At 38.6% G+C, this 27,015-nt stretch overlaps 1 protein-coding gene across 9 annotated transcripts in view; it reads right to left on the bottom strand.

Annotated features, from left to right (window-relative positions):
- Positions 1-27,015, bottom strand: part of AKAP13 (A-kinase anchoring protein 13) — a 281,857-nt gene that overhangs the window by 77,656 nt on the left and 177,186 nt on the right. For all 9 annotated transcript variants that reach the window (XM_084801414.1, XM_084801408.1, XM_084801407.1 and 6 more), the window contains 3 exons: positions 11,581-11,656; positions 8,298-8,434; positions 239-609 (listed from right to left, as the gene is read on the bottom strand). In XM_084801414.1, the coding sequence (XP_084657540.1) occupies positions 239-609; positions 8,298-8,434; positions 11,581-11,656 (584 nt within the window). The remainder of the gene's footprint in view (positions 1-238; positions 610-8,297; positions 8,435-11,580; positions 11,657-27,015) is intronic.

Below are 27,015 nucleotides of genomic sequence, written 5' to 3'. Positions count from 1 at the left end.
GGTATTGCCTCAAAGAACCCAAGGACCCTAAACAGCAGGAAGTAGTCAAAGAGAACACACCCCTTCTCCCTACTAATCTTCTTTCTGTTCTACCTGGTGTTAGAAGGGGTTGGGATGGAAAGGAAAAATGAGATACAAGAAACCAAAATAAAAACAGATTTTATAAGCACACCTACATCAGCTACTTCTCAAAAGAGAACACACACTGAGTTAGGAATTGCATAGGCTCCTGTCTTACCTTCGCTGATTCATTTCTGCATCGGTGGCTGCATTCTTTCCAGGTCCCCAGCTATGCCTCCGGAAAGGGGAAAGAGAGCGCATGGAGCTTCTCAGAAAAGAGCAGTTTGCAGGCACTTCAGTGATGCTGTCCATCTCTTCCTCTTCCATCTCGCCAGAGCCAACAGGCTCACTCTCCCTCTCTTGATTCTCAGGTCCCACTCCATGGTTGAAAAAGCCATCAGAACTTTGATGGTTTCTGGATCTGTTTAACTTTGAAGTCTGAGAAAGGGACACATCACTGCCATGAGAAGAATGCTGATCCAGGGAAGCTGTGTCATCTGTGGAAGAACTGGATCCTGTTGTATCACAAAGCAACTGCTCTTCCTCAGGCTGGAATGAGAGAGCACAAGGAGTTGAACCAACAGAGCCAGGTAGATACCCTGTTCTGAAAGACCAAGCCAATGCTTCATGGTTGATCAGACCCAGGGAAGATTAATAAGCGACTTCAAACTATTTTTTTCATTTAATTCATGACTGCACTTAGATTCTAACTCCCATGGCTTCCAATAGAGCAGTGGTTCTCAACCTGTGCACTGTGACCCATTTGTCAAACCTGTATCTCCAGAACTATTTACAGTAAGATTCATAACAGTGGCAAAATTACAGCTATGAAGTAGCAACGAAATTACTTTATGGTTGGGAGTAACCACAACATGAGGAAATGTACTAAAAAAACCACAGCATTAGGAAGGCTGAGAACCACTGTAATAAAGGAATGTTCTAGATCGCTGTCATTTTAGTAAAAGTACTAGACTACACAGAAAACACATTAATTTTTCTTTTTAATGGAGAAAAAAATAATTCTTAGTTTAATTCTGTCAAACTACCATCAACTGAAAAGAAGAAAACCACCAGTATCCATGGTTTCTGCTTTATGAAACTCTAAGCTTATCATATATATATATATATATATATATATATATATATATATATATATATATATATTTTTTTTTTTTTTTTTTTTTTTTTTTTGGTTTTTCGAGACAGAGTCTCTCTGTGTAGCCTTGGCTGTCCTGGACTCACTTTGTAGACCAGGCTGGCCTCAAATTCACAGAGATCTGCCTGCCTCTGCCTCCCGAGTGCTGGGATTAAAGGCGTGCGCCACCACGCCCGGCCCGCTTATCATATTTTTAAAAACTACCTAACAGTTTTAATTCCACCAAAAGTTTGCCACAAGAATGTAAAGGAGAAAATTTTACCACTTTTCACTTTTCTGACAATTTGGCTGAATGTTCTGAAGCCAAATCACATAAAATAATCCTGAAAATAAGGCCTTTAATAAGGTGCCAATGCTCCTTTCCTGGCTAACCTCTAGTATCTAAGAAGAATTATGCAAATCTTGTCCTACTGTCGTGGCATCCTCTGCTTACTGAGAGACACCAAATGCATGAAATGATGAGCAAAGGAAAGATTAGTTCCATTTATATAGAGTTTAGCCTCACACTAGACAAGAAACAGAGAAATACGTAAAAGTATGCAGATTTTTTTCTTTTTTTCCCAATACATGCCTAATGAAGACATTTGGTCACTTAAGAAAAATCTTTAAAAGAGGCTCTCACTATATAACCCTGGCTGTCCTAGAACTCACTATGTAGAGACCAGATCAGCACCAAGTTTAAACTCACAAAGTGCCTCTGCCTCCTGAGTACTGGGATTAAAGATGTATGACCCTTTGGTGTCAACCAGATTTTGGTTCAGTGCTTTAATAAAACTAATAAAAGGAGAAGCAACTCCTACAAACTGTTCTGTAGGATCCACAAGTAAAGCGCAGTATGCACACCCACGCAAACACACAATTGAATAAATAAAGTATAACGAAAAAGTGAAGATATATGTATAACTTTTAAGAGAAAGATTAAAACTCACAAAAACCAATGAGTCTTTTCAGCTCTGACTTGGGAATCTTTTTAATCCAAAGCACACCATCACCTGTCAAAGGTACTTTTGCTCCTTTTGGGCTACAGCTTACCTTTACTCTGAAAAAAAAAAATCAATTTCCTAGAGTGTGAGATGAATGGAGAAAAAAGACACTGACAGATCAGAAAACTTGAGTCCTAGATCACTGACTAGACCCTCCCATGTTACAGTTAACAGCAGAATCAAGACTTGACTCCAGGCTACTTTGATTCAAACAGTCAGTACTGAACAGTCACTTCACTGGTACAAGAGGCAAAGTAAAACCACCTCATTAGGTCAGTTCTAATGTGCAAGAGGCATTATTTTAAGACAGAACTATTGGTGGAACATAATGGTACACAACCGGAAGCCCTGGGAGTAAAGAGGAAGAGCAGGGATTGCAGGAGAGCCTGAGTTAAAGCATGGAACTGCAGAGTAGGAGACACGAGGTCCAAGGAGGAGCTTCTATTTACCACATTCCTAGTGTGGAAATGATTTCTGGTCAAAATAACAAGTACTTTGTCACTTGGTACCTAGTCTAAAAAGGACATTTCTTGAAGAAATAAAATAGTCCCATCCATCACTAGTCTTGGAAGTTGGTGTGTGTGTGTGTGTGTGTGTACATGCATGTGTGTTTGTACCTTAAATACGCCAGTCCTGCATTCCACTCCTGAACTATATATATTCCCAGTCTCTAATGCAAAACAAGTCAAACTCTTAAAACAAGTATGTATCTTTTGGTACAATAATTAAAACGAAATGAGAAAAACTTGTGATATGCTCATATTACACCCCCATCTTTCTTTTTAAATTATTTTTATCATATATATATTATCTTGCCTGCATATATGTCTGTATACAACATGCATGGCTGATGCCCATGGAAGCCAGAGAGGGTGCCAGATCCCCTGGGACTGGAGTTAAAGATGGCTGTGAGCCAATATGTGGGTGCTAGGAATTGAACCCAGGTCCTCTGGAAGAGAAGTCAATGTTTCTAATCACTGAGTCTTTTTTTCTAGCTCCCACACACACTTTTTTAAAAAGGCAGAAAAATCTGACTAGACTGTATCCTCAACACAAACTCTTCCACAAGGAAGTGCTGGGACATTTCCTGAGGTTTTCACCTATTCTAACTTTGTTCTCATAGAGATGTGCCCTCTAATGTTTCCATTTTAGAGGTGAGAAAACAGGTTAACTCAAGACTCTTATTTTGTTAGTCAGCTGGCAGAGCTGGGTGTTTCCACCTCACTTTTAAGCTCTTTAGATAATTCTAAAAAACAGCCAGGAGTGAATATATAAAGTGGTTGTTACTGTTACAAATATAATACTGAGATACATCTTAGTGCTGAAAATGAAAGCCAAATCCATACATTTTTTAAGCAAAACCAACACAGAAAAGAGAAAAGCAAGCAGGGGACTATACACAAAGCAGTAAGCTGAACAGAATCTATTAAATTATGCTTCATCAAATTAGAAATTTTAGCTAATCACAACACTTTTACATAAGTGAATAGGCAAGTGATGTAAGAGAAGGTATTTTCAAATCATGAATCTAATAAAGGGGCAGTATCCAGGATATACATCATCTACTCCTTGGTAACAACAAATAACCCAATTACTTTAATGGGCAAAGATAGGAACAGACGCTCTATGCAGGAAGACACATGAGCTGCCAATGGACATGTGAAAATCTGTTTACTATCAGTAGTTGTCAGGAAATACAAATCAAAACCATAATGAGATAAAACTGCATGGATACCAGAAACACTAAAATTAAAACAACTGTGTTTGTTACTAAGGATGTAGAGTAGCTAGTATTCTTATACATCCCTAGTGAGAATGCAAGAGAGATGCCAGTTTGTAAGACAGTGTGTTAATGTCTAAATCAGAGAAAACATCTTTGGTGGGAAATTTTGTAATTGTTTCTTCTGGAAGGTTGAGTGGACACTGAGAAGGGATGTCATGTAAAAAGACTTATGGTTATAGTCTGTGTTCTCATGTAGCTACACGTTACAAAAGTAGTGAGTGAGTTTATCAAAAGCAACTGAGCTAGGTGGTGGTGGTGCACGCCTTAAATCCCAGTACTCAGGAGGCAGAGGCAGGCAGATTTCTCAGACTGAGGCCAGCCTGATCTACAGAGTAAGTTCCAGGACAGTGAGGTCTACACAGAGAAACTCTGTCTTAAAAATAACCAAAATCAAGATCCCAAAAGAGCAAGGCAGTGGTGGTGCAGGGCTTTAATCCCAGCACTTGGGAGGCAGTGGCAGGTGGATTTCTGTGAGTTTGAGGGCAGCTTGGTCTATAGAGTGGGTTCTAGGACAGCCAAAACTACAAAAAAAAAAAAAAAAAAAGTCTTGAAAAAAACAAACCAAACCAAAAGCATATGTTATATATATTTTATATATATATATTATATATAAAATATATCCCCAAATCTATCAACTATAGAAAAGTATTGATTCTAAGGAACTTAGGCATATCTATGGATATATCTGTAATTTAGGGAGACTGTGTAAACAGAACACAGCTATGTGGTAAGTAAACATAATTTTTTAAAAAATAGCAGCAGATAAACACAAGAAAGAGAAAGCTGCCACACAGTTTATATATTGTCACTACACTTGAAGGGATCGTGTGTAACACTACCAAATGATTAGCCCTTCATTTATCCAAAAAATATTTATTATTTACATTTTATAGAAGACATACTACTGTCTTGAAAAATAACAGCGCACATTTTAAACACTCATCATACAATCTTCTTATGCAGAGCATACTGCCTAAGAATCTTAAGTCCTTGATCAGAGTGATCTGCACCAACTACATCTTATGATTGCATACTTTCTTTCTCAGCTAGTGCCAAAGTGAATCACAGGATTTTGTCTCACTTTAAAAACAAAGCATAAATTTTATGTTGCTGATCTAAAAATGCCCTTAAGAGCCAGCAAATATTTGTAAGAATAAACATAAAGCTCTCAACACTCACCAAAGAGTCACATTTCCCAGGAGGTGCATGTTGTTCAAGAGACCTCCTAAAGCCAAACATAACTAAGTGCCTGCAGGAAGTGACCTAATGCACCACTCACAGTTCACAGAAAAGCATGTTGCAATGGCTTGCCTAAAGACTCCCTCCAACCCCCTAAAGAAAGAGAAGAACACAAGGACACTGTAAGCAACCCTATGACACTGCATAGCACACACTCAGGAACGGCCAGAGGAATGACTCTAATACAGGAGTTGGTGGTCTGTTAGTAGACTATTGGTAAACAGACTTGACTTAAATCATTGGTTTTCACAGTCATTCTGGAGAATGAAAGCAAAGCAACAAAACAGGGAAAGACTTCAGAGTCAAGGCTCAATGAAAACCTCACTTCTGTTACTCAGTTGCTCACTTTAAATAAACTTATTTACCAGTTGTCTTAGGGTTTCTATTGCTGTGATAGAACACCAGAACCAAAAGTATCTTGGGGAGGAAAGGGTTTATTTTACTTTATATCCTGCCAAGGCAGGAAGTCAAACAGGGCAGGAACCCAGTGGCAGAAGCTGATAGAGAGGCCACGGAGGAATGCTGCCTAGATATAGGCTGACCCCTCATGGCTTGCTCAGTCTGCTTTCTTATAGCACTCAGGACCAGCAGGCCAGGGGTGTCCTCCCCCACAGAGCTGGACCCTCCTCATCAATCAACAATCAAAAAACGCAGCATAGGCTTGGCCACAGGCCAATCTGGTAGAGGACATTTTCTCAATTGAGGTTCTCTCTGCTCAAATGATAATAGCCTGGGTCAGGTTGACATAAAAGTAAGGAACACACCAATCTAATCCTCTATTTCTTGTATGGTATAAGTGACAAAGCTACCTACCTAGTTGCTGGACATATGAAATGAGATAAACATATATAAAATATTTCAGGTCAGTGCCTTGTCAGTATTATTAACTAGCCTTGGTTTTGTCGGCCCTAGGAAAATTAGTTATTCCAAGAACTCTTGGTCAGTCACTGCTTTGGAAGAAGAAACGGAAGAAACATCCCCACCCCCACCCAGACCTGGTTCCAGGCCATCTGGACATTCTCATGCATGCACAAAGAGGTGAAAGTTCATCCCAACTGCCTGGCTTTTCTCTAAGCACTCCAATTTGCAATGTAGGTGGAAGTTTGTCTGAGGTGCATGCTTCAGCTTAAAAAAAAGAAAAAATTATTGTCTATTCTCCATGGGAAAAATGTGCGGTATTTAGCAAAGATCCTTTACATGAAGTATCTTATGCATCCTTTTAACAGCTTGAGTAAGACGGTAAAGTACAGAAAATTCTGGGTTTTGTTTGTTTGTTTTGTTTTTGTAAGCAAACCATGCAATTTTGTGATCAGAAATAATTATCTATCTGCACAGAGGGTAACACTAGGAACAAACCATTCACATGTTATATATTAAGAGGTAGGCCAGCAAATATTTCCTGAGGGAAGATTATTCAGCTTAAAAAAACCAAAACTTAAGCTAGAGAGATGGCTCAGCAGTTAAGAGGTTTTGCTGTTCTTCCAAAGAACCTGAGTTCTCAGAATTCATGTGGGGCTTCTTACACAATTTATAACTCCAGCTCCATGGGATCTAATGCCTGTCTCTGGCCTCCATGAGCACCCCCCACCTCCACTCCGAGGCACACACCCTTAGACATAAAAATAAATCTTAGGACCTCTTTATTATTAGGACACACAAACATACATACTTGTTTGATAATCTCTTAAATATTCATTATCCAGCTCCAGTCATTATGAGACAATTTTAAAGTTAAATTTTTAACCTGATTTTTATATGAGCACTGAGGCACACATCCTTCCCTCCCAGAAATGTAATTTAAAACATGCATTTGTTATGAGCTTAAGAAGAAAAGGAAGGAAAGAAGGAGGAAGGCAGGAGGGCAAAACAAAAACAATGTCCCCAAACAAAAGCAATACACTGGTTTTCCTCTTCCTATATAACTTCAAAGGCAAATTCTCTCTTGTTGAACCCTATGGCAAATTACTAGATCAAGTTTAGAGTCCTCCAATCTCAGCATCATGCCTGGCCAGCAAGTGACAAGACAGAAGTCCTAAAGTCGCACTATAAATCTTTCCAAGACCCTTCAGAAGACAATCAGAGGAGCAGGGTACAAAGGGTTTCGGAAGGACAAACGGAGTATGAGGGCTGATGGACAAAACCAAAAAGACCAGAATTCTAGAATTTTATGACATTGTTCCTATACTGTAACAGTTAAACATGGGAGTATCACACTGTAACCACCCACTAACGATGCTGTCAGCACTTCTTCAACCATAAAACCAGGAAGACTCCTCTTCAGGATGCTACATTTCTGCCCCTTCAGTCCTCACTGTTAAGAAAACCACTTGTGGCATGTAATTGAGTACAGCCTGACCTGTCCTCTTTGCTGTGGAAAGGGCCACTGCTCTTAGAGAACAAAACAGAAACAAACCCAAGCTGCCAGCCTCCATCTTCCCTAGCTTTTTCCTAGAGAAAACCTCAAGTTCTCTACAATACATACATTTAGAAAGTTCCAATTAAGCAGTCTGGATGAAAGATGATTTCACCAAGCTCAGCAGTGTGTTTCAGGCATCTACACATTAACCAGAATGACTCTATGGTTAGTTTATATCTATGACATCATACAGTCTGAGCTGTGGTCCCTTCCTAACCACTGAAGGTTGTTGACTGTCATCTGACTTAGTTCACGCTAAAGGAACTCCCACGCCTTCTGACTTCAGTGCAAGCTTCAAACCTCTCATGGAACCAGCCATGGTTTTTCAGAAAATAAATCTAATATTTAAAGGCCAATGCCTTTCCTAAGCCCTGGCAAGGGGGTTTCCTTCTTTAAATACTTTAAACACTTACAAACCTGAAGTATAGAAAGAGAAGAAGGGAGAGAGAAAAAAGGGAGGTAGGAAAGATAAACCAAGTTCTCCCAAATCCCTCAGAATACATGGCCTATCTGGATCACAATTTACTAGCTAGAGTCAGGTATTAAAAAGCTATGGGATGACAAGGAGCACAAGGGGAAAAATCATAGTAAAGAAGGGTTAAACAGGCCAGATGAGTCAAGGAGAGCAGCTGGTCAATGAGTAGAAGGTTCATTCAATACCTTTGAGAAGATAATGCTGTCCATTTCATCACTGGGCGACTGGAAGAGCTCAGACTCACTCCCTGACTCCCTCTGAAGCATGCCTTCTTTTGAGGTACACTCCGTGCCCAATCCAACTTCTAAGAAGCTCTCACATTCTGAAAAAGGAAGTTTATTTAGCCAATACCTATTGTTTTAATTTACTTTGTTTCATACCAACATTCAGTCATTTTCTCTATTGTTCACCCACATCTTTGCTTTCAGCTTTTCTTCCATTTTAGATATCTATACAGTTAGAAAGGACATAGTCTACCTAGTAGCTTTTAGGTATATTAACTGAAAAAAGTTACTCTTTCTGTTAGGTATTTGGCTAAGTCCTGGAAAGACTTTAGTGTGTACTTGGGTTATTCACAATCTTGTGGTACAATTAAGAGGTAATTTCACTGCAGAATTATATAAAGAATACAATAACAAGTGAGGCAGGACCTATGAGTTAGTTTTAAATCTTTCAGTCACAATTATGAATTTCATGGATAATTTCAGAATGTTACTTCAATGAAAATAGTGTGGTTTCTTCAAAAGACCTTAAATGATAGGTATTCCAGGCCCTCCACTTTATAATAGTACACAATAACAGTACAGTGGGTGGGTTTGTGATCTTTATTCCTGCCTCTTTTGCTACTTGAAAAACCACCCAAAACTCCATATTGTGTTTGAGAGAGAAATGGGGGTGTTGGCTAAAGAAAGAAAAGGCTGTCACAGCAACTATGCTGAGCTGCTAGAGGGTTATCTGGCTAGCTGGCAATCTAAAGACAATATATTCTCATGAAAAATCTACAGATTCAGCTCTGATAGAAGTACCTCACCCCAAAAATAAAGTCAAGCCAGCACAAGGTTACAAACCAAATCTGGGATAAGAGGAGATTAATGTGTGACATTAAACTGGCTGTTTGGAGGAAAGAAGAATATGGAGAGAAAAAGGGAACACAGGAAGAGAACAACCATTAACCACTACAACCCCACTATGACCTTCATGGGTTGTAGGGATCCCTAAAGGCAACTTAATATACACCCATGTCACATATGCTGAGATAAAAAAAAAAAAAAAGAATCCTTTCTTCCTACATATTAAACATATTAAAGTATAAAGTGTAAAAAGAGCCAAGGACACTGGTTTTAGAATGTTTACATGGATCTTGCTTAAAAGAAAGATCCGAGGCAATTTATCCCAGTAAGTCTTCACTCTGACAACAGTAAAATGGGATGATTAGTACAAGGCTAGAGTCATACTGACAGTTAATAGCAAATTAGAAATGTAGTAACTAGACATCTGACATGGAGTGTGTGATACATATGCCTCAGTAAAGTTCAGGCTGCAATAATCCTAAATGTAAGACCACAAAACTGCTTACTCTGGGAGTCAAAGTGTACAGAGGTGCTATAACTATCATACAATTATGATGTGACCAAGACTGCAACTCAAATCCAGTTACTTAAAGGAATAAACGAGCCATGGTATCTACAAGTCCTTCCATATTATGAATATTCAAGCACTGAGACTCAATAATTGAATGGTAGAAGATTCATTCTTGGGTGGTTAGTTGCACATTCAGAAAAGTCTCTTCAAGGAACCAAAACATGGGTGTGGGTATACTTTTACTTCCAAGACTTTTGAATTTGTAGGTCCTGAATACAAGCATACTATTCTGAAACAGCACTCTAGAAAAGTGTGAATACTACAGAAGAAGCACTTTCTGTATTTGCTTTCAATACTTCCTTTGTAATACAGACAGAGTTGAGAATTGGCAGGAAGTCTCTCAGGGTATAAAAGACTAGGAAAATCTATTCTTGATGTAGATACTACTGCAAGACACCTATAGCTAAACTGCCCCTAAAAAGGCCAGCAAATAGGAAGGACTTGGTAATTTCTAAAGCAGATTAGTAAAAACAGGAACAATACCCTGTCTCAAAAAAACAAAACAAAACAAAAAACCCCAGCCCTCCCTGTCCCCCCCCCCCAACTCCTCACCCTGCGCCAAAGCCTCAGCAAACAGAGGCTTTGGTGGTGAAGTAGACTAGAAAACTCAAAAGTGCAAAGCACTATTGCTTACTTACCAGCACAGAAGCCAGCACAGGAGTGAGCTCAGCTGTGCAACACCCCTCAGTGAGGGAACCTAGTAACACTTTACAGATGGAAGATAGTGGAACCCAGACATTGGGGACTGTCTTACATCAAAATTGACTGAACATGGGGTGAAGGTAGGACTCCTACCCAGTGTCATCATCAGCTAAGACCTTAACTCTATTTGTTACTAATTTGTCAAGGGCATGTAAGGAAAGACTCCTGACACTTCTCAATTCCACCTCCTAAGGATAGCAGGAGCCTTAAAGGATTCTAGTAGATTTCCATGCTGCATCCCTGCCCAATAAATCTGAGGCATCATGTGTTTTCAAAGCTATCTTGCCCCAAGGATTCCAGCATGCAGCAGTCAATGAGATTTTCCAGAAAGAAACTGTGTCTGCAAAGACAGACTGATCAGGACTACAGTGGTATGGGGAAGCTGGAATGTTGCAGGTCCAGAGATTAATTATCTTATCCCAGTTAGCTTTAGGCCCTGGAATAGCATTCCTTATCCACCTCTTTGTTGCAACTAATATCCTGTGACTCAGATAAAATCTTTTGGTATCTATAAACACAGCAGACCACTACCTTTTACCAACCTCAAAGCTAAAAATATCACCCAACTGTACCTGAGGCTTATAGCAAAGCATCACTCATCTTGCTGTAGCCACGTCTCTGATGTTTCCACCAATGTATTTAAAAGGTGTCTTGACTTATAGATTTCTGTGTTTTATTGCTGTAAAAACTTTAGTAACTTCTTCTATGTTAGAACATGGAATTTGGGGTAACCTAAATCCATGTTTCTGGGCTATGATCATTTGAATTTGGCTCTAAAATAAAGTATTTCTTATTCCCTTCCAGGTTTCTGTTTGTTTTTGCATCAACACAGCCAAAATTAAGAACCTTAGACTCAGCTCCCAGCAAAATACATTTATAATTTTACATCACCAGAATCCTTTACAAATGTTTAATAACTCACAGCCTTATTATAATCATTAAATTATTAATAATTCCTAAACTAAAATTAAGGAAACCTTGTGCTTTTATTTCAATTGTGAAACCAGATGCTTACAAAACTAAACCATATATATTTCTTCTTCTGGTTTGTGTATAATGCATTCTGGAATGCCAGGTTACAACACTTACTAATTTCCTATAAAGCGGGACTATGAATGTGCCTACCTGAGCTCTGTTTGGAAGCTAAGAGAGATGTTGCTTCAGAACATGGTTCTATGGTACACCAGCTTTCTCGGTTGATCTGGAAGAAAAAAAAATTGCTTCAGATAATAAAGTAACTTTGTAGCTCCAGAATAATCTATGTATTGTTCATACCCTCTGATTTGCTAGTATTTTATTGCAAGGTAGATAAAATTATGCCAAAAAAAGAAAACAAAACTCTGCTGAAATATAAACAAGGCAATTTACACTCAGCTAAAAGCTCTTGAAAAGACAGTCAGTAATAATGGCATGCAAAAGCAATGGGAAAAGATCCTCAATGCACAAGGCACAGGGTGAAATTAAAAAACACACACACAAATAAAAAGAAAAATATTAAAACACATTTTGGCATCACAAGCTGTAATTTTGAAAAGCACACAAAATTTGAGAATTTTACAAAACATAAAATGATTCCTAAGAAGAGATATACCAGGTACTATGTTAAGAATTTAGCATACATTTTCTCATCAAATGATCAGAAGAGCTACAAGAAGTTTGTGTTCTAGCAAACCAATGGAACAACTCAGAAGGGTAAAACATAAAAGGAATGGCACTGGGAGTGAGTGTGCGAGACTTGAAAAGGCAAACATGCTGCCTCCTTCAAGACCCACTGCTTAACTACTTCATCATTACAACCTCTTAATTTAGTTAATGTTTGAGTAATGTGTGTTTTTAAATTAACATTAAATATTTCAACACTCTGTTCTCAGTAATTGATAGAACACATGGATACAAGGATCAAGAATATGTCAGAGACAACCAACAATCTGACCTAAGCAACACAGAGAACACGCAGTAGGGCTTTCCTCATCAGTGCGCTTGCAATGTTCATGTGCTGACACACAAAACAACTCAAAATAAAAATTCTGGGCTCTCATATGTAAGACGCCCTGCATACTTAACATGGTTAAAATCCCAGAAAGTTTGCTTTCTTAACCAAACACTATTAAATAAGAAACCCAAATCAAAAATCTGGAACCCCACGCAAATCTTTAAAAAGAAAAGGTTTTGCAGAGTAAACACTACCAAGTAACTTATAGCCCATATAAGAAATGTTAAAAGAAAATACGCTGAACTGAATACAAATTAAAACTTCCATATAAAAAATTGTGGGATAGCACTAAGGCAGTGCTTACCAGCTTAAAATGGTACACGTACTCTCTCTCTCTCTCTCTCTCTCTCTCTCTCTCTCTCTCTCTCTCTCTCTCTCTCTCCCTCTTCCGCCCCACCCCCACCCCTCTTTCTCTCCAAGAGAAAAGTGATCACCACCCAGACAGAAACCCTTGGATCGATAATGGTGTCCTGCCTACAAGATATGCTACAGAAATGGTGCCACAAGGTGCCACAATGACACTGCTTGGGTGACTAAGAATCTGAGAGTAGATAACCCAGAGACCTAAAGGAAAACTGAGTACTATTCGTCTAAAACAGCTAGGCGGTGGTGGCCCACGCACTTTAATCCCAGTACTTGGGAGGCAGAGGCATGAAGATCTTTGTGAGTTCAAGAGCAGCAGAGTGAGTTCCGGGACAGCCAAAGCTACACTAAAACCCTGTCTCAAACAAACAAACAAACAAACAAACAAACGTAGCAATAAAATGGCTCCTAATGATATTTTGCCATACTCATAGATTGGTGCCTTATTCAGCCGTCATTAGAGAGGCTTCTTCCTGCAGTAAATGGTAACAAATACAGAGACCCACAGCCAGACATTACACTGAGAGTAAGAGACCTCGGAACACTCAGCCCTAAAAGAGGTGTCTCCGTCAAATCCCTCCCCTAAGGACACAAGAAAAGGCTGAAAGAGTGTAGGACATAGGCAGATGGAGGACACCACGGTTTCAAGGCCTTCTAGAAACAGCAGGGCTGGAACACAAATGATCCCACAGAGACTGAGGAAGCATGCATACAGCCTGCATAGGTCTGCACCAGATGGGGTCCTGGAACGAAAAGTGGGCCCATGCCCCTATCCCAGAAGCTGTCTCCAACTAATCACCATTTGTAAATGAAAATGGCACACTGGGGAAACAAACTACTTTTAAGGATAGGCTGCATGGCCATCAGTAGATGGCCAAGAGAAAATGAATGCAATGGCATCTTTAGAGGTTCCTTTTCTCATAATGGAGTGTCACAAATTTTTTCATTAAAAAAATTGTTTTATTATTCTTATTTTATTTATATATATTTTTTTCTATCTTTACCCTATATGTTTTTGGGTGCATATTATGGTTTCCAGCTTAGTGTTTTTATGGGATTTTGGAATGTACAAACGAGTGGGTCTCTATGTCTGTATGTTTCATGTGCTTTGTTGGGATCTTTTCCTTCTGTTTTGCCCTATTTTGATATGTTAGTTTTTGTTTTATCTTATTATTATCCTGTAGAAGCCTGTTTGTTTTTTCGAGACTTGGCTGTCCTGGAACTCACTCTGAAGACCAGGCTGGTCTTGAACTCACATAGAGATCCACCTGTCTCTGCCTCCAGAGTGCTGGGATTAAAGGTGTGTGCCACCAGCACCAGGCTTGGCCTATTTGTCTTCTAATGAAAGATGGGAAAGGAGTGGATCTGGAAAGGAGAGGAGGAGGGGCTAGGAGAAATAGAGGGAGGGGAAACTGCAATTAGAATGTATTATGTGAGGGGGAAAAAACCTATTTTTAATAAAAGGAAAAAAAATCAAGCAACAGCACATTAATCCAAATCCAGCAAATAAAAACTAGAATGAACAGAACTGGGTGATTCAGAAAGCAGGAAAAGAGCTAGTTTTAGCAGTCAGAAAAGCTAGTCAGTACTATCTGCAAAACCCTATCTGTCCTGATGAAGAAAGTTACTATCTACTTACTAGTACCATGAGTTCTAGAGGGAAACCAGAGGTTTCAGACACTGGAAGGGTAATAACTAATTACTATAAAATAACTAATTGCTATAAAATTCATTAAGTTTAAAGTAATGATCAAGATTTGCTCACAGTGACATAAGTAACTCCAGTATTCATTAAAGTCACTGAATTTGTTGTTTAAAGCTTTCTTTCAAAGGGAACCCCAGGGCCAGAGGCTTACTGCTGAATCCCATGAACATTTAAGGAAGAGATAGGACAAATTTTACACAAACTCTTTCAAGAAATAGACAAACAACAGCTCACAGCTTATTTTCTGAACCCAGCATTACTCCAACATCAAAACCAGATAAAGATAGAAAAACACTGATCGCTTTTAGGAATGGCACAGAACCACCAGCAAAAGTTGTTTTTGTTTGTTTGTTTGTTTGTTTGTTTGTTTTCTGAGACAAGGTTTCTCTGTGTACCCTTGGCTGTCCTGGACTTGTTTTGCAGACCATGCTGGCCTCCAATTCACAGGGATCCACCTGCCTCTATCTCCCAAGTGCTAGGATTAAAGGCGTGTGCTACCATGCCTGGCTAACAAAAGTTCTGATAGCCTGCCTTGGGTAAGATATGTGGATGCTAAGCATATTGTGAACAAGTGGAATTGTTCTAAGAACAAAAGGTTATTGTAGCAATGCAAAAGAAAAATATATACATAATAGCAATTGATGGAGGGAGGAAAGGAAAGGGGGAAGTGATGTCAATAATTATAGTCTCAAAAAATAAAGAAATAATTTAAAATTTCAATTTAGTCCTACAAACTCACAACCTGAGGAATACTAAAAGGTGAAAACAACTTGGTAAAAATTGGCATCTACTAAAAAAAAAGTATCAGAATACTAATAGAAAAAACATTATTTAACCTGATAAAAAGCATTCTGAAAAATACATCAAAACAACACTACAGTTAGCATCATACCTAATAATAAGTTGACTAAGGGCCTTCATTTGAAATCCAGATGAAGTGGCCACCTTGTCACTTCTATCCAGTATTGCTCTAGAGGTCTAGTCAGTGCACTAAACAGAAAAGATGCAAAGTATCTTACTGGAAAAAAAGGAAGGAAATTTCAGAGATAACCTAACTGTCTACGTAGGAAATTCTAAACAACAAAAAATGGTACTGGAATAAGTGACTGCGGGGTTGGGAGATAGAATTTCAATAGGCTCCCACCTCAAATCAGTAGTACTTCTATGTACTGGCAACACATAAGCAGAAACTAAAACTGAAAGTAAAAGCTGTATTATGTAGAGTAGCACCAAGAACTTTAGTTAGGTAAGCAATACTTACACCATGAGAACTAGAAAAATACTGATATTAAAGGCTCATACAAACAGAGATAAGAACATTTACAAATCAGAAACTCTAGTTATAACCTTAAAATCATACACATGACTTTAAGAGCCACATTAATCAAACCAGAATAGGACTGGTATAAAACAGAATAAAGGTCAGTGGAAAAGAACTGACGTCAGCTACTTATTTTGACAAAGATGCCATGTTATTTATATGGGGAAAGGGATAGTACAAGCAAGCATTTCTAGCAGTGTCATTCAACAGGAGAACAGAAATGAAAACTGTAAGGCTGGAAAGAGTGTGTGTGTTTGGGGGTGGGGGTGCCAGAGAACAACTTGAGGCAGATTGTTTTCTCATACCACAATATAAATCTCTGCTATCAAACTCAGGTTATCAGGTTTGGCAGTAGCACCTATACCCTCTAAACAGTCAAGTCAAGGGCCACTCCTCGCCCTCCCCCCCCACCCCCCCACCCCCGCCACAACCATACTAAAACTTTTCTTTCTTTTCTTTTTCTTGGTTTTTTTGAGACAAGGTTTTTTGGTGTAGCACTGGCTGTCCTGGACTTGCTTTGTAGACCAGCCTAGTCTCAAATTCTGAGATCCACCTGCCTCTGCCTCCCCTAGTGCTGGGATTACAGGTGTGTGCAACTGAGCCTAGCTACTAAGACTTTTCAATAGCAACTTAACTTATGATAAACTCAGACTGACAGAAATAACCTGTCATACATTTATGCAATGCGACATTCATAAGGAATGACCTACTGATTAAAACAACACAGACCAATCTCAATGGTATTATAGGAAGAGACTACTTATACGTTTTAATATGTATGCCATTTTAGAAAAGGCAAAATTTCAGTATGAAAAGTCATATTAGTGATTGGTAGGGAGAAGACGGGGAAGCCAGAGAGGAGCTTTTGAGCTGAATCAATGTACTCCCATGTGATGGAGCAGCGATTATACAATTTAATATTTACTAAAACCCACTAAAATGTGAAGGGAAACTGTACACACAGAGGAGCTTTTGAGCTGAATCAATGTACTCACATGTGATGTAGTGACTATACAATTTAATTAATGTGAAGGTAAACTGTTCGCGCTCTCTCTCGTGCTCTCTCTCTCTCTGTCTCTCTCTCTCTCTCTCTCTCCCCCCCCTTCCCCCTTCTCCCCTTCTCTGCTAGAAATCCAACCCAGGGGTTTGTGGCTCATAGGCAAGTGATCTATCATTGAACTATAGCCCTAGTCCAGTGAATATTGAATATTGTGCATATAAATTAGAACCTCAACAGAAGTATAAAATATACCATAGTTCTTTACAAGCACTTTAACTTTCTAAACTCATTGAAATTAAATTCTGAATAACATGAACAAATTATCATACAGATAAATAAATAGAATGTCAAAAGAGGACATAATTTTATATAATGACCTCTAGAGTAAAGCATATATCCAATTTTATTTGTGATCACTAGGGAGAAAATACTACCCTACTGTGCTGATAAAAATAAAGAACTTTACTTAATACACACCCAGTTGGATGAGGACTTTGCTCAAAAACAGGAGAATATTTTGATGATAGGAGAAATAAATTACTTGTGAGGAACTGCAGGTTTAGCCACATATGAAATGAACACATTTGCTCATCTCTGCTGTTTCATTAGTACAGAAAAGACAGCAGAAAGGTGTGGTAAAAGGGGAACACAGTTTCAGTAGCTTCCATGATGTTGTACAGAAGATCCTCTTCAGAAAGGTAATCTGAGAATGTGCAACTATCAGGAAGCAATGTCTTTGACTTTACAAAACATCACCCGAATCTTTCAAGGAACTAAGAAACATTAAAAAAAAAAAAAGTACTACTCTGTGTGTGTGTGTGTGTGTGTGTGTGTGTGTGTGTGTGTGTGTGTGTGTGTGTGTGTCTCCATGTGCGCGCGTGTGTGTGCCTAAGAAGGCTATGTCACATACCCTGCAGGAGGCGGGTGTGAGAGACCTGGGTGCTGAGAACCAAAGTCTGCAGGAACACTCTGTGCTCTTAGCCACTGAGCCATTTTTCCAGCCCCAGCAGATTTTGTTTTTAAAAATAAATAGATAAAGCCAAATTAAAACAAACAAACCAAAACCCTAAGCAGTAGCTCAGAAATTTCTGATTTTAACTTCAACCTAATTTTTACTGTGAGACAAGTTTTCTGCTGGTAATAAAGCAATCACACTTCAACATGAAAGTAAATCTTGAAGTGGGAAAAGTAAAAATCCTTTTGCCATTTTTATTATTGTAACAGAAAGAGGCTGCATAAACAGTGAAATATATTTAGCTAACAGGAATAAAAAGGCTTGGAGGGTTCTCAGACATCAGAGTGAAGACCATGGACACAAGCATCCCTGAATAAGGATGCTTCTCTTTCCCTCCAGGACCCCCAAAGATTTTCTCAGCCAACATTTTGGCAAAGTCTAACACTGTATGTCTTGGAACTTAAATCCTTTTCAATGCCATCCTTGTTCCACAGCCAATGCATAGAAGAATTATTCTTCACCTGGCATACACACTCACTTAGCTCTCTCTATTTCTCTCATTTTAGGCACTGGTATGTTACATTTAGTGAGAACTCCATTTTACAACAATTCATGATAAAGAAAACAAAATTAAAGTAAAATAAAACCTCTTTAAAAGAATACATTATGAGATAAAGACATACCAGTGTTAGGAAATTGTCTTTGCAAAAACCTCAAGCATGCTTGCAGGTCTGATGACTGACCTTCTGTTCTAGATTCTTTCCAAGGATGAGTATGTGTCAAACAGTTCTATTAAAATACAAGTTAACTTACTAGCTTAAGGAAGCTAAAATCTCAGAATTACTCCCACATTTTTAAACAACAGTATATATTAATAATTTAAGAAAATACAGGTACTTGAAATTTATCAATATGACCATACTTATGTAGCAAAAAAGAAAAAAATCCTAATTTGACTGAACTTTTAAGTGAGGAAGTATGTTTGAATGATCATAAACTAATAATCCTTTCAACTCTCTTATAGTTTCTCAAATTTTATTTTATGGTTATATTCTAATTTTATTTAGTAATTATTTAATAATAAATGTATTTGACAGAAAGAGGCATAGGTTACTATAATGAGTTCACTTTGCTAAAGACAGTACAGGAAGTTCCTGTATACTCCCCTCTCTCTCTCTTTCCTATTTTCCAACAGGAAACATTTGGTACATTTGTGAGTTTAAAAAGCCAACATTAGTAAAGTGTTGTTAGTTAAAATCCAGATAAAAGCTTCATGCCTACTGACTATCACTCAGGTATTGGAAAGTATTCTGCAAGCTACCAGAGGAGAAGGCAATTCTCAGTATCATCCAGCTATGAACCTGAGGCTTACAACAGTTACTTGCATGCAAGATATACTGGTGCAATTGTGACACAAATGTTTGGTTGGATTCAATTAAGTACAATTCTATAAGATTCTAAAGAGTGTTTAGCACGAGTGCTAAAGAGGCCAAGATTCAAGCCAGTCAGGGTCTAGCACTAAGAGCAGTAAGCTCACTGCACTTGATAACTGCTGGCAAAGGGAAACTTAGTTTTCTTCAGTGAAGTATCACTGGGTATGTAAGTCAGGCCAGGCCCCACGCACAAGAATAGTTGGCCAATGCAGAATAAGCTCCATGTTTTTGCTGTTGCTGCTGCATTTTCTTGTGGGCTTTTTGCTTTACTGTTTTTTGGTGGTGGTGGGGGGTCTTTTTTTGAGAGAAAAAAAAAACCCTATCAATTTGGGGTGGGTAGGATCTGGGAGGAGTTGGGGGATGGAGAAATATGATAAAAATATATTACATGAAAAATATTTTTTAAAGATAAGGAAAAAAATTCTCTGGATTCACTTGCTCTTCCATTCATGTTTTTTCCCTTCCAAAGGCAATCCAAGATGTACCCTGTGCTTACTCTGTAAGTGTGTGTGAGAACATGGATGCGGATGAGTATGTGCAACTGTAAAAATTTACATTTTAACATCTTTATTCAAATTGTTGCTGCAGAAAACTTAATCATTTAGACTGTGTAGTTCAATGTTATTAGACTATTCACAGAGCTATATAATCATCACCATCATCTAACTTCAGAGCACTGCCATGGCAACAAAAAAGAAATCCAACATTTAAATCTTTCTCTCTTGGTCATGGACAAGCACTAAACTATCTGTCTATTGATCAGCCTATTGTAAACACTTCTTAAAATGGAGCCATGTGTTCTCTGGTCTTATATGTGATGTTTATTCCACTTACCAAAATATTTCTAAAGTTGATCTATGGTGTAGTATCTGTTTTATTAATTCCAAATAATATTCTATTGTATGGCCATACCTACATTTCACTAATCTAGTCATCAACTACTGAACATTTGGTTGTCTTGATTTTCCAGCTGGTATGAATAATAGTACTATAAACATTTTACACAAATGATTTATACAAACATTTTGGGGGACAGAGTGTTTTTATTTCTCTTGAGGATATACCTAGAAGTGAACTGCTAAATTATTCATATGGTAAATTAGATTTCAGTTTTTGGGAAGTTAGGGTTGTTTTCTAAAATGGCTATGCAATTTGGCAATTTTGCCACGTCTGGCATAATTTTTGTTCTTATCTGTGATTTTTCTTGTCATAATAACAGAGGTGGCCTTGCATCTCCTTTGAAGCATATTTTTCTTTTAAAATAGAAAATAGTTTTTATTTATTACTTTCTTGGAAAAGGAGGTGCTGGGTGTTGCCTCTCATGGGTAGCTTTACACTTTCTTTCCTTTCTTTGGAAAAAGCATGTTAAACACCTTCTATGAAGAGTACTATACCAAATCCTGAAACTGAGGTAGGTAAAGAACTCATCCTAAGGAAACTGAGAGTTTATGTGAGAAGCTTGTCAGTGTGGTACAGCATTTTGTACAGTAAATACCGTGTATTGACCAAGATAATGCATGTTATTGTGTATAAAATTTCTAGTCCTATATACATCTTTTCTGGTCAAATTACAAATGTTATTATTTCAGAAAGACAGGCACACACAAACACACACTATAGAAGGTGGGATTAGTCAGAGATTATACACACTAACCTAAAGTCACAGAGCTGTGGGATATTCATTTTTCTGAAGTTAAGAAAGCAATAACCTTAAAGGTAAGCCATATCCACTGTGCCTACTATTACAGAGAAGTAAAAATGAACTTTAAAAAAGCTGCTATTGGTCTACAGAGATGGCTCAATGCTTATGAACACTGGTTGCTCTTCCAGGGGATCTGGGTTCTATTCCCAGAACTCATATGGTACCTCACAACAGTCTGTACCTGAAGCCACATGTGAAAAAAGAAGTATGAGTCAAACAGTTATGACACAAATAGCACTCACAGAGACTGAGGCAGCATGCACAGGGCCCAAATGGGTCTGTTATCAGATGGAGTGCTAGAGGTGAAAGAAGCAGACACACACCCTCCTCCCTAAGCCAGAGGCTATCACCAATAAACAACTACTTACAAATGAAAATTTAATTTTCTTCAGAGAAAGACCAGGGACACAATCTACTCTTAAGGGTAGACTGCATGCCCAGAAGTAGATGGCCAAGAGAAAATGAACACAATGTCATTTTTGAAATCTTCTTTGATAATGTTCTTGTCTCATAATGTTTTTTGTAAATCTTATTATTTTTTACATTTTTATTTATATTTTCTTTTTACCCTACAGATCCTCTGCCTATATATTAAGGTTTCCAGTCTAGTATTTTTTGTGAGATTCCTGAGTGTGCAAACAAGTAGATCTCTGCATCTTTATCTGCTTCTTGTGCCTTTTCTTCTTTGACTCTTTTCCCTATTTGCTTGTTTTTCCTATTCTGATGTGTTAGTTTTTGTTTTATCTTATTTTATTTTAATCCCTTAGAAGCCTGTTTGGGATGGGCAGAGAGGCAGGGAGAATTGGGAGGGATAGAAGGAGGGAAAATTATAATCACGATATACTATATGAGGCAAAAATGCATTTTCAATTAAAGGAAGAGGGCACTTCATAGACTTTTGTAGTGACAAGACTGCCATAAATCTAAGGGAGCTATGGTGCTCTTGTTGGGCACATGCACCATGGGTATCACAACCTGGGGCTCTGGAGCCTATGTGTATAATCCAGATTAGAGACTTTTGCTTCAGATAGTAGAAGATTAAAAAGTAAAAAAGCCCACAAGATTTGTACTAGAGCTAAAATGAAAGTATGCTTTACTGTCTAGAGTAGTAGGCAAGGGTGACTGACAAGTTCAGTACTGTACTGAGAATATGACTACAGAAATATACAAACAGAACGGGGAAACTGGAGAATAGGTGGAGGCGTAGGAAGACAAAGAACAGAGAAGCATCTGAACCCCTCTGGTCTAGAGACAGCATCGTGTATATGGGAGCAGACTTCTTTTAGAATACAGAAAAAGGTGCAAACAGAAGACTGGGGAAAACGCAGAATCCACAAAAAAAAAAAAAAAAAAAAAAAAAAAAAGAGTCACAGAGGGATCTATGAGAAACAGATACAGAAAATTTAGAAGAGGATGATTTATGCTTTAATCATGTTAATTCTGAGATGTAACGTGGTTTACAAAAGGCTCAACAAAGTAAGGGAGGTGTGAAAGGAAGTTTAGGTCTAGTTTCACATATTCTTGAGGCAGTGTATTTTAAAAAGCATGTAGACAACCAACACTGTTACACAACACATATGTGCAGGTAAGATCAGCTCACACGCACTGGTTTCTTACAAACACAAATAGCACAAAAGTATACATCATGGAAATGCACATCAAAACCAGAATGAGCCACCAGTTTATAATCATTACGCTATTACTTGGGAATGCAGAAACACTGGAAGTCTTTTGAATTTGTGGTAGGAACATGGAAAATATTTAGAGTCACCTTGGCAAACAATTTAGGCATTCCTTAAAAACATGATTACCATGGCTCAGCAATTTTACTTCTGATAATATGCTCTAAAAAAAAAAAATAAAAGCAGGGGTTCAAACAGGTTAACTTACATACAAGAGTCAGAACAGTGCCACTAACAAGAGCTAAACAGTTAACACAGCTCAGGTGGTGGCCGTGTGTGTGTGTGTGTGTGTGTGTGTGTGTCTGTCTGTGTGTGTGTGTGTGTGTGTGTGTGTGTGTGTACACACGTACAAATAAAGTATATATGATGTTACAAAAAATGTTATTTAGCCTTAAAAAGAAACTCCAATACATATTACAACTTGTATAGACTTCAAAGATATGCTAAGTAATGTAAGATAGCCACAAATGGACAAATTGCATGGCATCACTTATGTAAGGCACCCAAGCAGTCAAATCAGACAGAATGTGGAATGGTGGTTTCCAGGGGAGAGAGGAATAAAAAGATTTGTTGTTTAACAGGTGTGAAGTTCTATTTTGGGAAAATGGAAATATTTTGAGCTATCTAATAGTGATGACTATAAAAAGTATAACTTTTAATACCACTGAACTTTATAGTGTACCCAAAATAGTTAAATATTATAAATAGTGACACATTATATCACAGATGAAGACTTGAGTGTACAGCAGCTAAGAGATACGAACATATTTAAACAACAGTTGACAGGCATCCCACAAAGCCAAAATTATAGCCGGTAATCTGAGCCAGATGCTACCAGTCATGGTCCCTGCCATTAGCCAGAGGGCCATCTCCATGTTGCAGTGAGTAAAGAAAGACTGTTAGAACATGCATCAGCACTTTCAACCACATCCTGTGTACAAGCAATGCCGAGCACATTATATTCATGTGTGAAGAGCATCGTGCTTACCATGAAAGTAAGCTGCCCAAGAGATAGAAACTGGTTTTAAAACACCCCCTCCTCCTGCCGTAGTTCAGACTCAACGATGTGGCAGACAGGTGTGCACCAATCCCAGTTCTGTTCTTCATCTCTACAGCCTTATTCTCATGACAATGAAAAGCTACACTATGTGGTTCCATTAGAAATATTTTCATACGTTTGCTGTAGATCATATGTAATGCCAGGCACTTCTGACATGTGTGATAGCACTTTTGACATGTGTGATGCAGGAGATCAAAAGTTAACAGGTATTTCTGATTAGAGCAATGCTTATGTTATCTATTAACCTCTTTCTCCCCAAAATTATGTCTACTGCCAAGGTGTCTACATAATAAAAAATAAACTGGTCCCTTGCACTATACTATTTTTTGTTATTTTAGAAATCCAATTGTGTAGGTTTAGCAAAAGGTTCAAATCAATGTAGAGGGTTAATAAAAATAAAGATGATATGATGATTATGCGATTCCCCACATAGATTTTGTTCTCATGCAACCACAGAGCTATGGATAAATTACAAGGTAGGCAAGTGACTCAATGGATAGGAAAAGCAGAGACTAGGTTCAGATGATATAGAAACTTCACTTAGCAGGTAGTTAAAAATTAGAAATAGATTTTAATACCTGCATTATTTGAAGAGAGAAGTCACTCAGAACACGCTAGTGGTTCTTCAGCTAAAACATGTCACTGGTTTTGCTTTGCTGCTAGGTACTGCCACAGAAACCAGCCCAGACACCACAGGGACTCGGTACTCCAAAGTTCTATGAGTTACAGTGAATGCAGAGCACAGGACAACAAAAGGTACACGTAAGAAAGTCGGGTCTGGCTGGGCAGTGGTGGCGCACACCTTTAATCCCAGCACTCGGGATGCAGAGGCAGGCAGATCGCTGTGAGTTCAAGGCCAGCCTGGTCTACAAAGCAAGTCCAGGACAGCCAAGGACACACAGAGAAACCCTGTCTCAAAAAACGTGAAAGAAAGAAAGAAAGAAAGAAAGAAAGAAAGAGAAAAGAAAAGAAAAGAAAAGTTGGGTCCAGCCTGACGTTCTTTTCATTCCTTAAGCGCAGCCCAGTAACTCCGGGATAGGCCGAGCCACATATCCTGAGATTCTACCAGTTTGAAAATAGTGTTACAGATTTTTTCATTATCTTGTTTCTACTGCGTGTGATTGAACATTTTAATAGTACTGGCTATGTACCACCCAGTCTTCCCAACCAATACTTATTTCCTCTGCAGCCTTCTTAGGCAATCCAGCCAAAGATATAAAGCTGAAGAAAAGGAAGCAAAAAGTCACCATCTAAACACATAAGCCACTGCTTGAGTCAAAATCTTATCAGGTAACCAGCCTGCACCTGAGAAACTACAGCTGGCTGCCCTTAGTGCCGACCTCTATATGTCCTTCAGTTTTGCTAGAATGTGCCAGCAAACTTTTAAAGGATGCAGATTTCTCTGGAAAATGATGCACAGATAGACTACTTCTGAGCTTCAGCTAATGAGACTGTATGGCCTGTCTAAGCACTGACCATGGAAAGAAGATTGCCACTTTCTAAGTATTTTCCTTTATCATATAGAAAACACTTGGAAGATAGTGACCATTCGACTAGTACTTTGAATTGCTAGCTACAAAGTTGGCTCTTACTAAATTTTCTTTTTTTTTTCCTTTTTATTCTTTTAAATTATAATTTATTCAGATTACATGCTGATTGTTATCCCCTCACTGTTCCCACCCTCCCTCTTTCACCCTATTCCCCTTCCCTAGACCTCTGACAGAAGGGGACCTCCTCCCCTACCATATGACCATAGCCTATCAGATCTCATTGAGATAGCCTGCGTCTGTGTGCCACCAAATTGGGGGGCACCACAGTTCATGTCAGAGGCAATCCCTGCACTCCCCACAACTGTGGAGTGGAGAATGTGCTGTCCATTGGCTAGATCTGAACAGGGGCTCTAGGTTTATTGCATGCATTGTCCTTGTTTGGTACAGCAGTTTGTGCAGGCTCCCCTGTGGTGAGTGCGCAGTGGCACATGCCTGCAATCCCAGTGCCAGAGAAAGGGAGTGGGAGAGGCAGACGGATCTCTGTGAATTTGAGGCCAGCCTGGTCTACAAAGTCCAGAACAGCCAAGGTTACACAAAGAAACCTGTCTCAAGAAACCAAAATAATTTTTTCAGTAACATTAGAATGATTATTAATAGGTTTGTTTTTCCAGGTACTTAAGCCTATTAAACTGCTAAGACACAAGTGGGTCCTGAATCACCCTAAGTCAGACATTCATCTTATATTTGCAAGTCCAGTCACACACTGTTGGGTTCCTCTATTTTCGTATGGTAGTTTGGGAGCAAGCTTCAAACACTCGTCTTCTAGGAACGCTCTCATTTGCCACAGTCTGGCTATGGAGGGCTCTCTTCAGACAACACATGAAGTCAACATTAGCTTCTTGAGAAACAATGGGGTAAAATGCATGCTGGTATCAAAGGGCCCCTGCAAACAATTAAAATTATTTCATATCCTGTTTTAAACATGATTCATAGTTATAAACCACTTACCCAAAGAGCCAGAAGCCTTGTCTATATCGAGAAAAAGGCAGCAAGGGAGGAATGCCATATGCAAAGGAAGAGGGAGGTCCATGAGCATCCTTGGCTGGGGGATCAGGGAAGACTATCTAGTCAGGTGCTCTTGTTAATGGCATTCCAGAAAGCCTACATGGAATAGAGCCGGGCTTGGTACACACCTGTAATCACCGTGCTTGGGAGGTAGAGGCAGTCAGCCCAGGCTATTTTGTGAGTTCAAGGCTAGCTTGGGCTACTGAGACCTTGACTCTGACAGACCGACCTACCGACAGACAGACAGACAGGCAGGCCTAATTATACAGAAGTGACAAACAACATAGATCAGACTTTAAAGTAAGCCACAGAAAATATATGACACATATGGGAGGTGTTGAAGCTAATTCACAGTGACTTATGTGAATGCCAATAGTTAGAGACTGGAGTTCTAAGTGTGAAATAACAAAGTGAAAGGCTCACAATCTAAACCCTGAAATTACTGCAATATTTCATTTCTATATTCTTCCATGAAAGGTACTAGTACAATTAAAACTTATGTTAGCACAAGGCTTATGAGTCTGTATTTACAAATCTTAAAATATCAATTCATTTCACTCAAGAAACATCTATTTAAGCCAGGCATGGTGGCCTATACCTCTAATCCCAGCATTTAGAGGACAGAAGCAGGTGGATCTCTGGGGGTTCTCCCCAGCCTGGTCTATATAGCACAAGTTCAATACCAATAAGGGCTAATCCAGTAAAACCATTTCAAAAAACAAACAAACCAAACCTGTTATGTTTTAAAATAGGATTAAGATATGTCATTCTGTATGTATAGGTACACTGAT

Source organism: Acomys minous (assembly GCF_964271855.1).
Source record: "Acomys minous genome assembly, chromosome: 2".
NCBI lineage: Eukaryota > Metazoa > Chordata > Mammalia > Rodentia > Muridae > Acomys > Acomys minous.
Note: the sequence above shows the minus strand (reverse complement) of the source record. Positions and strands in the feature narration are given on the sequence as shown.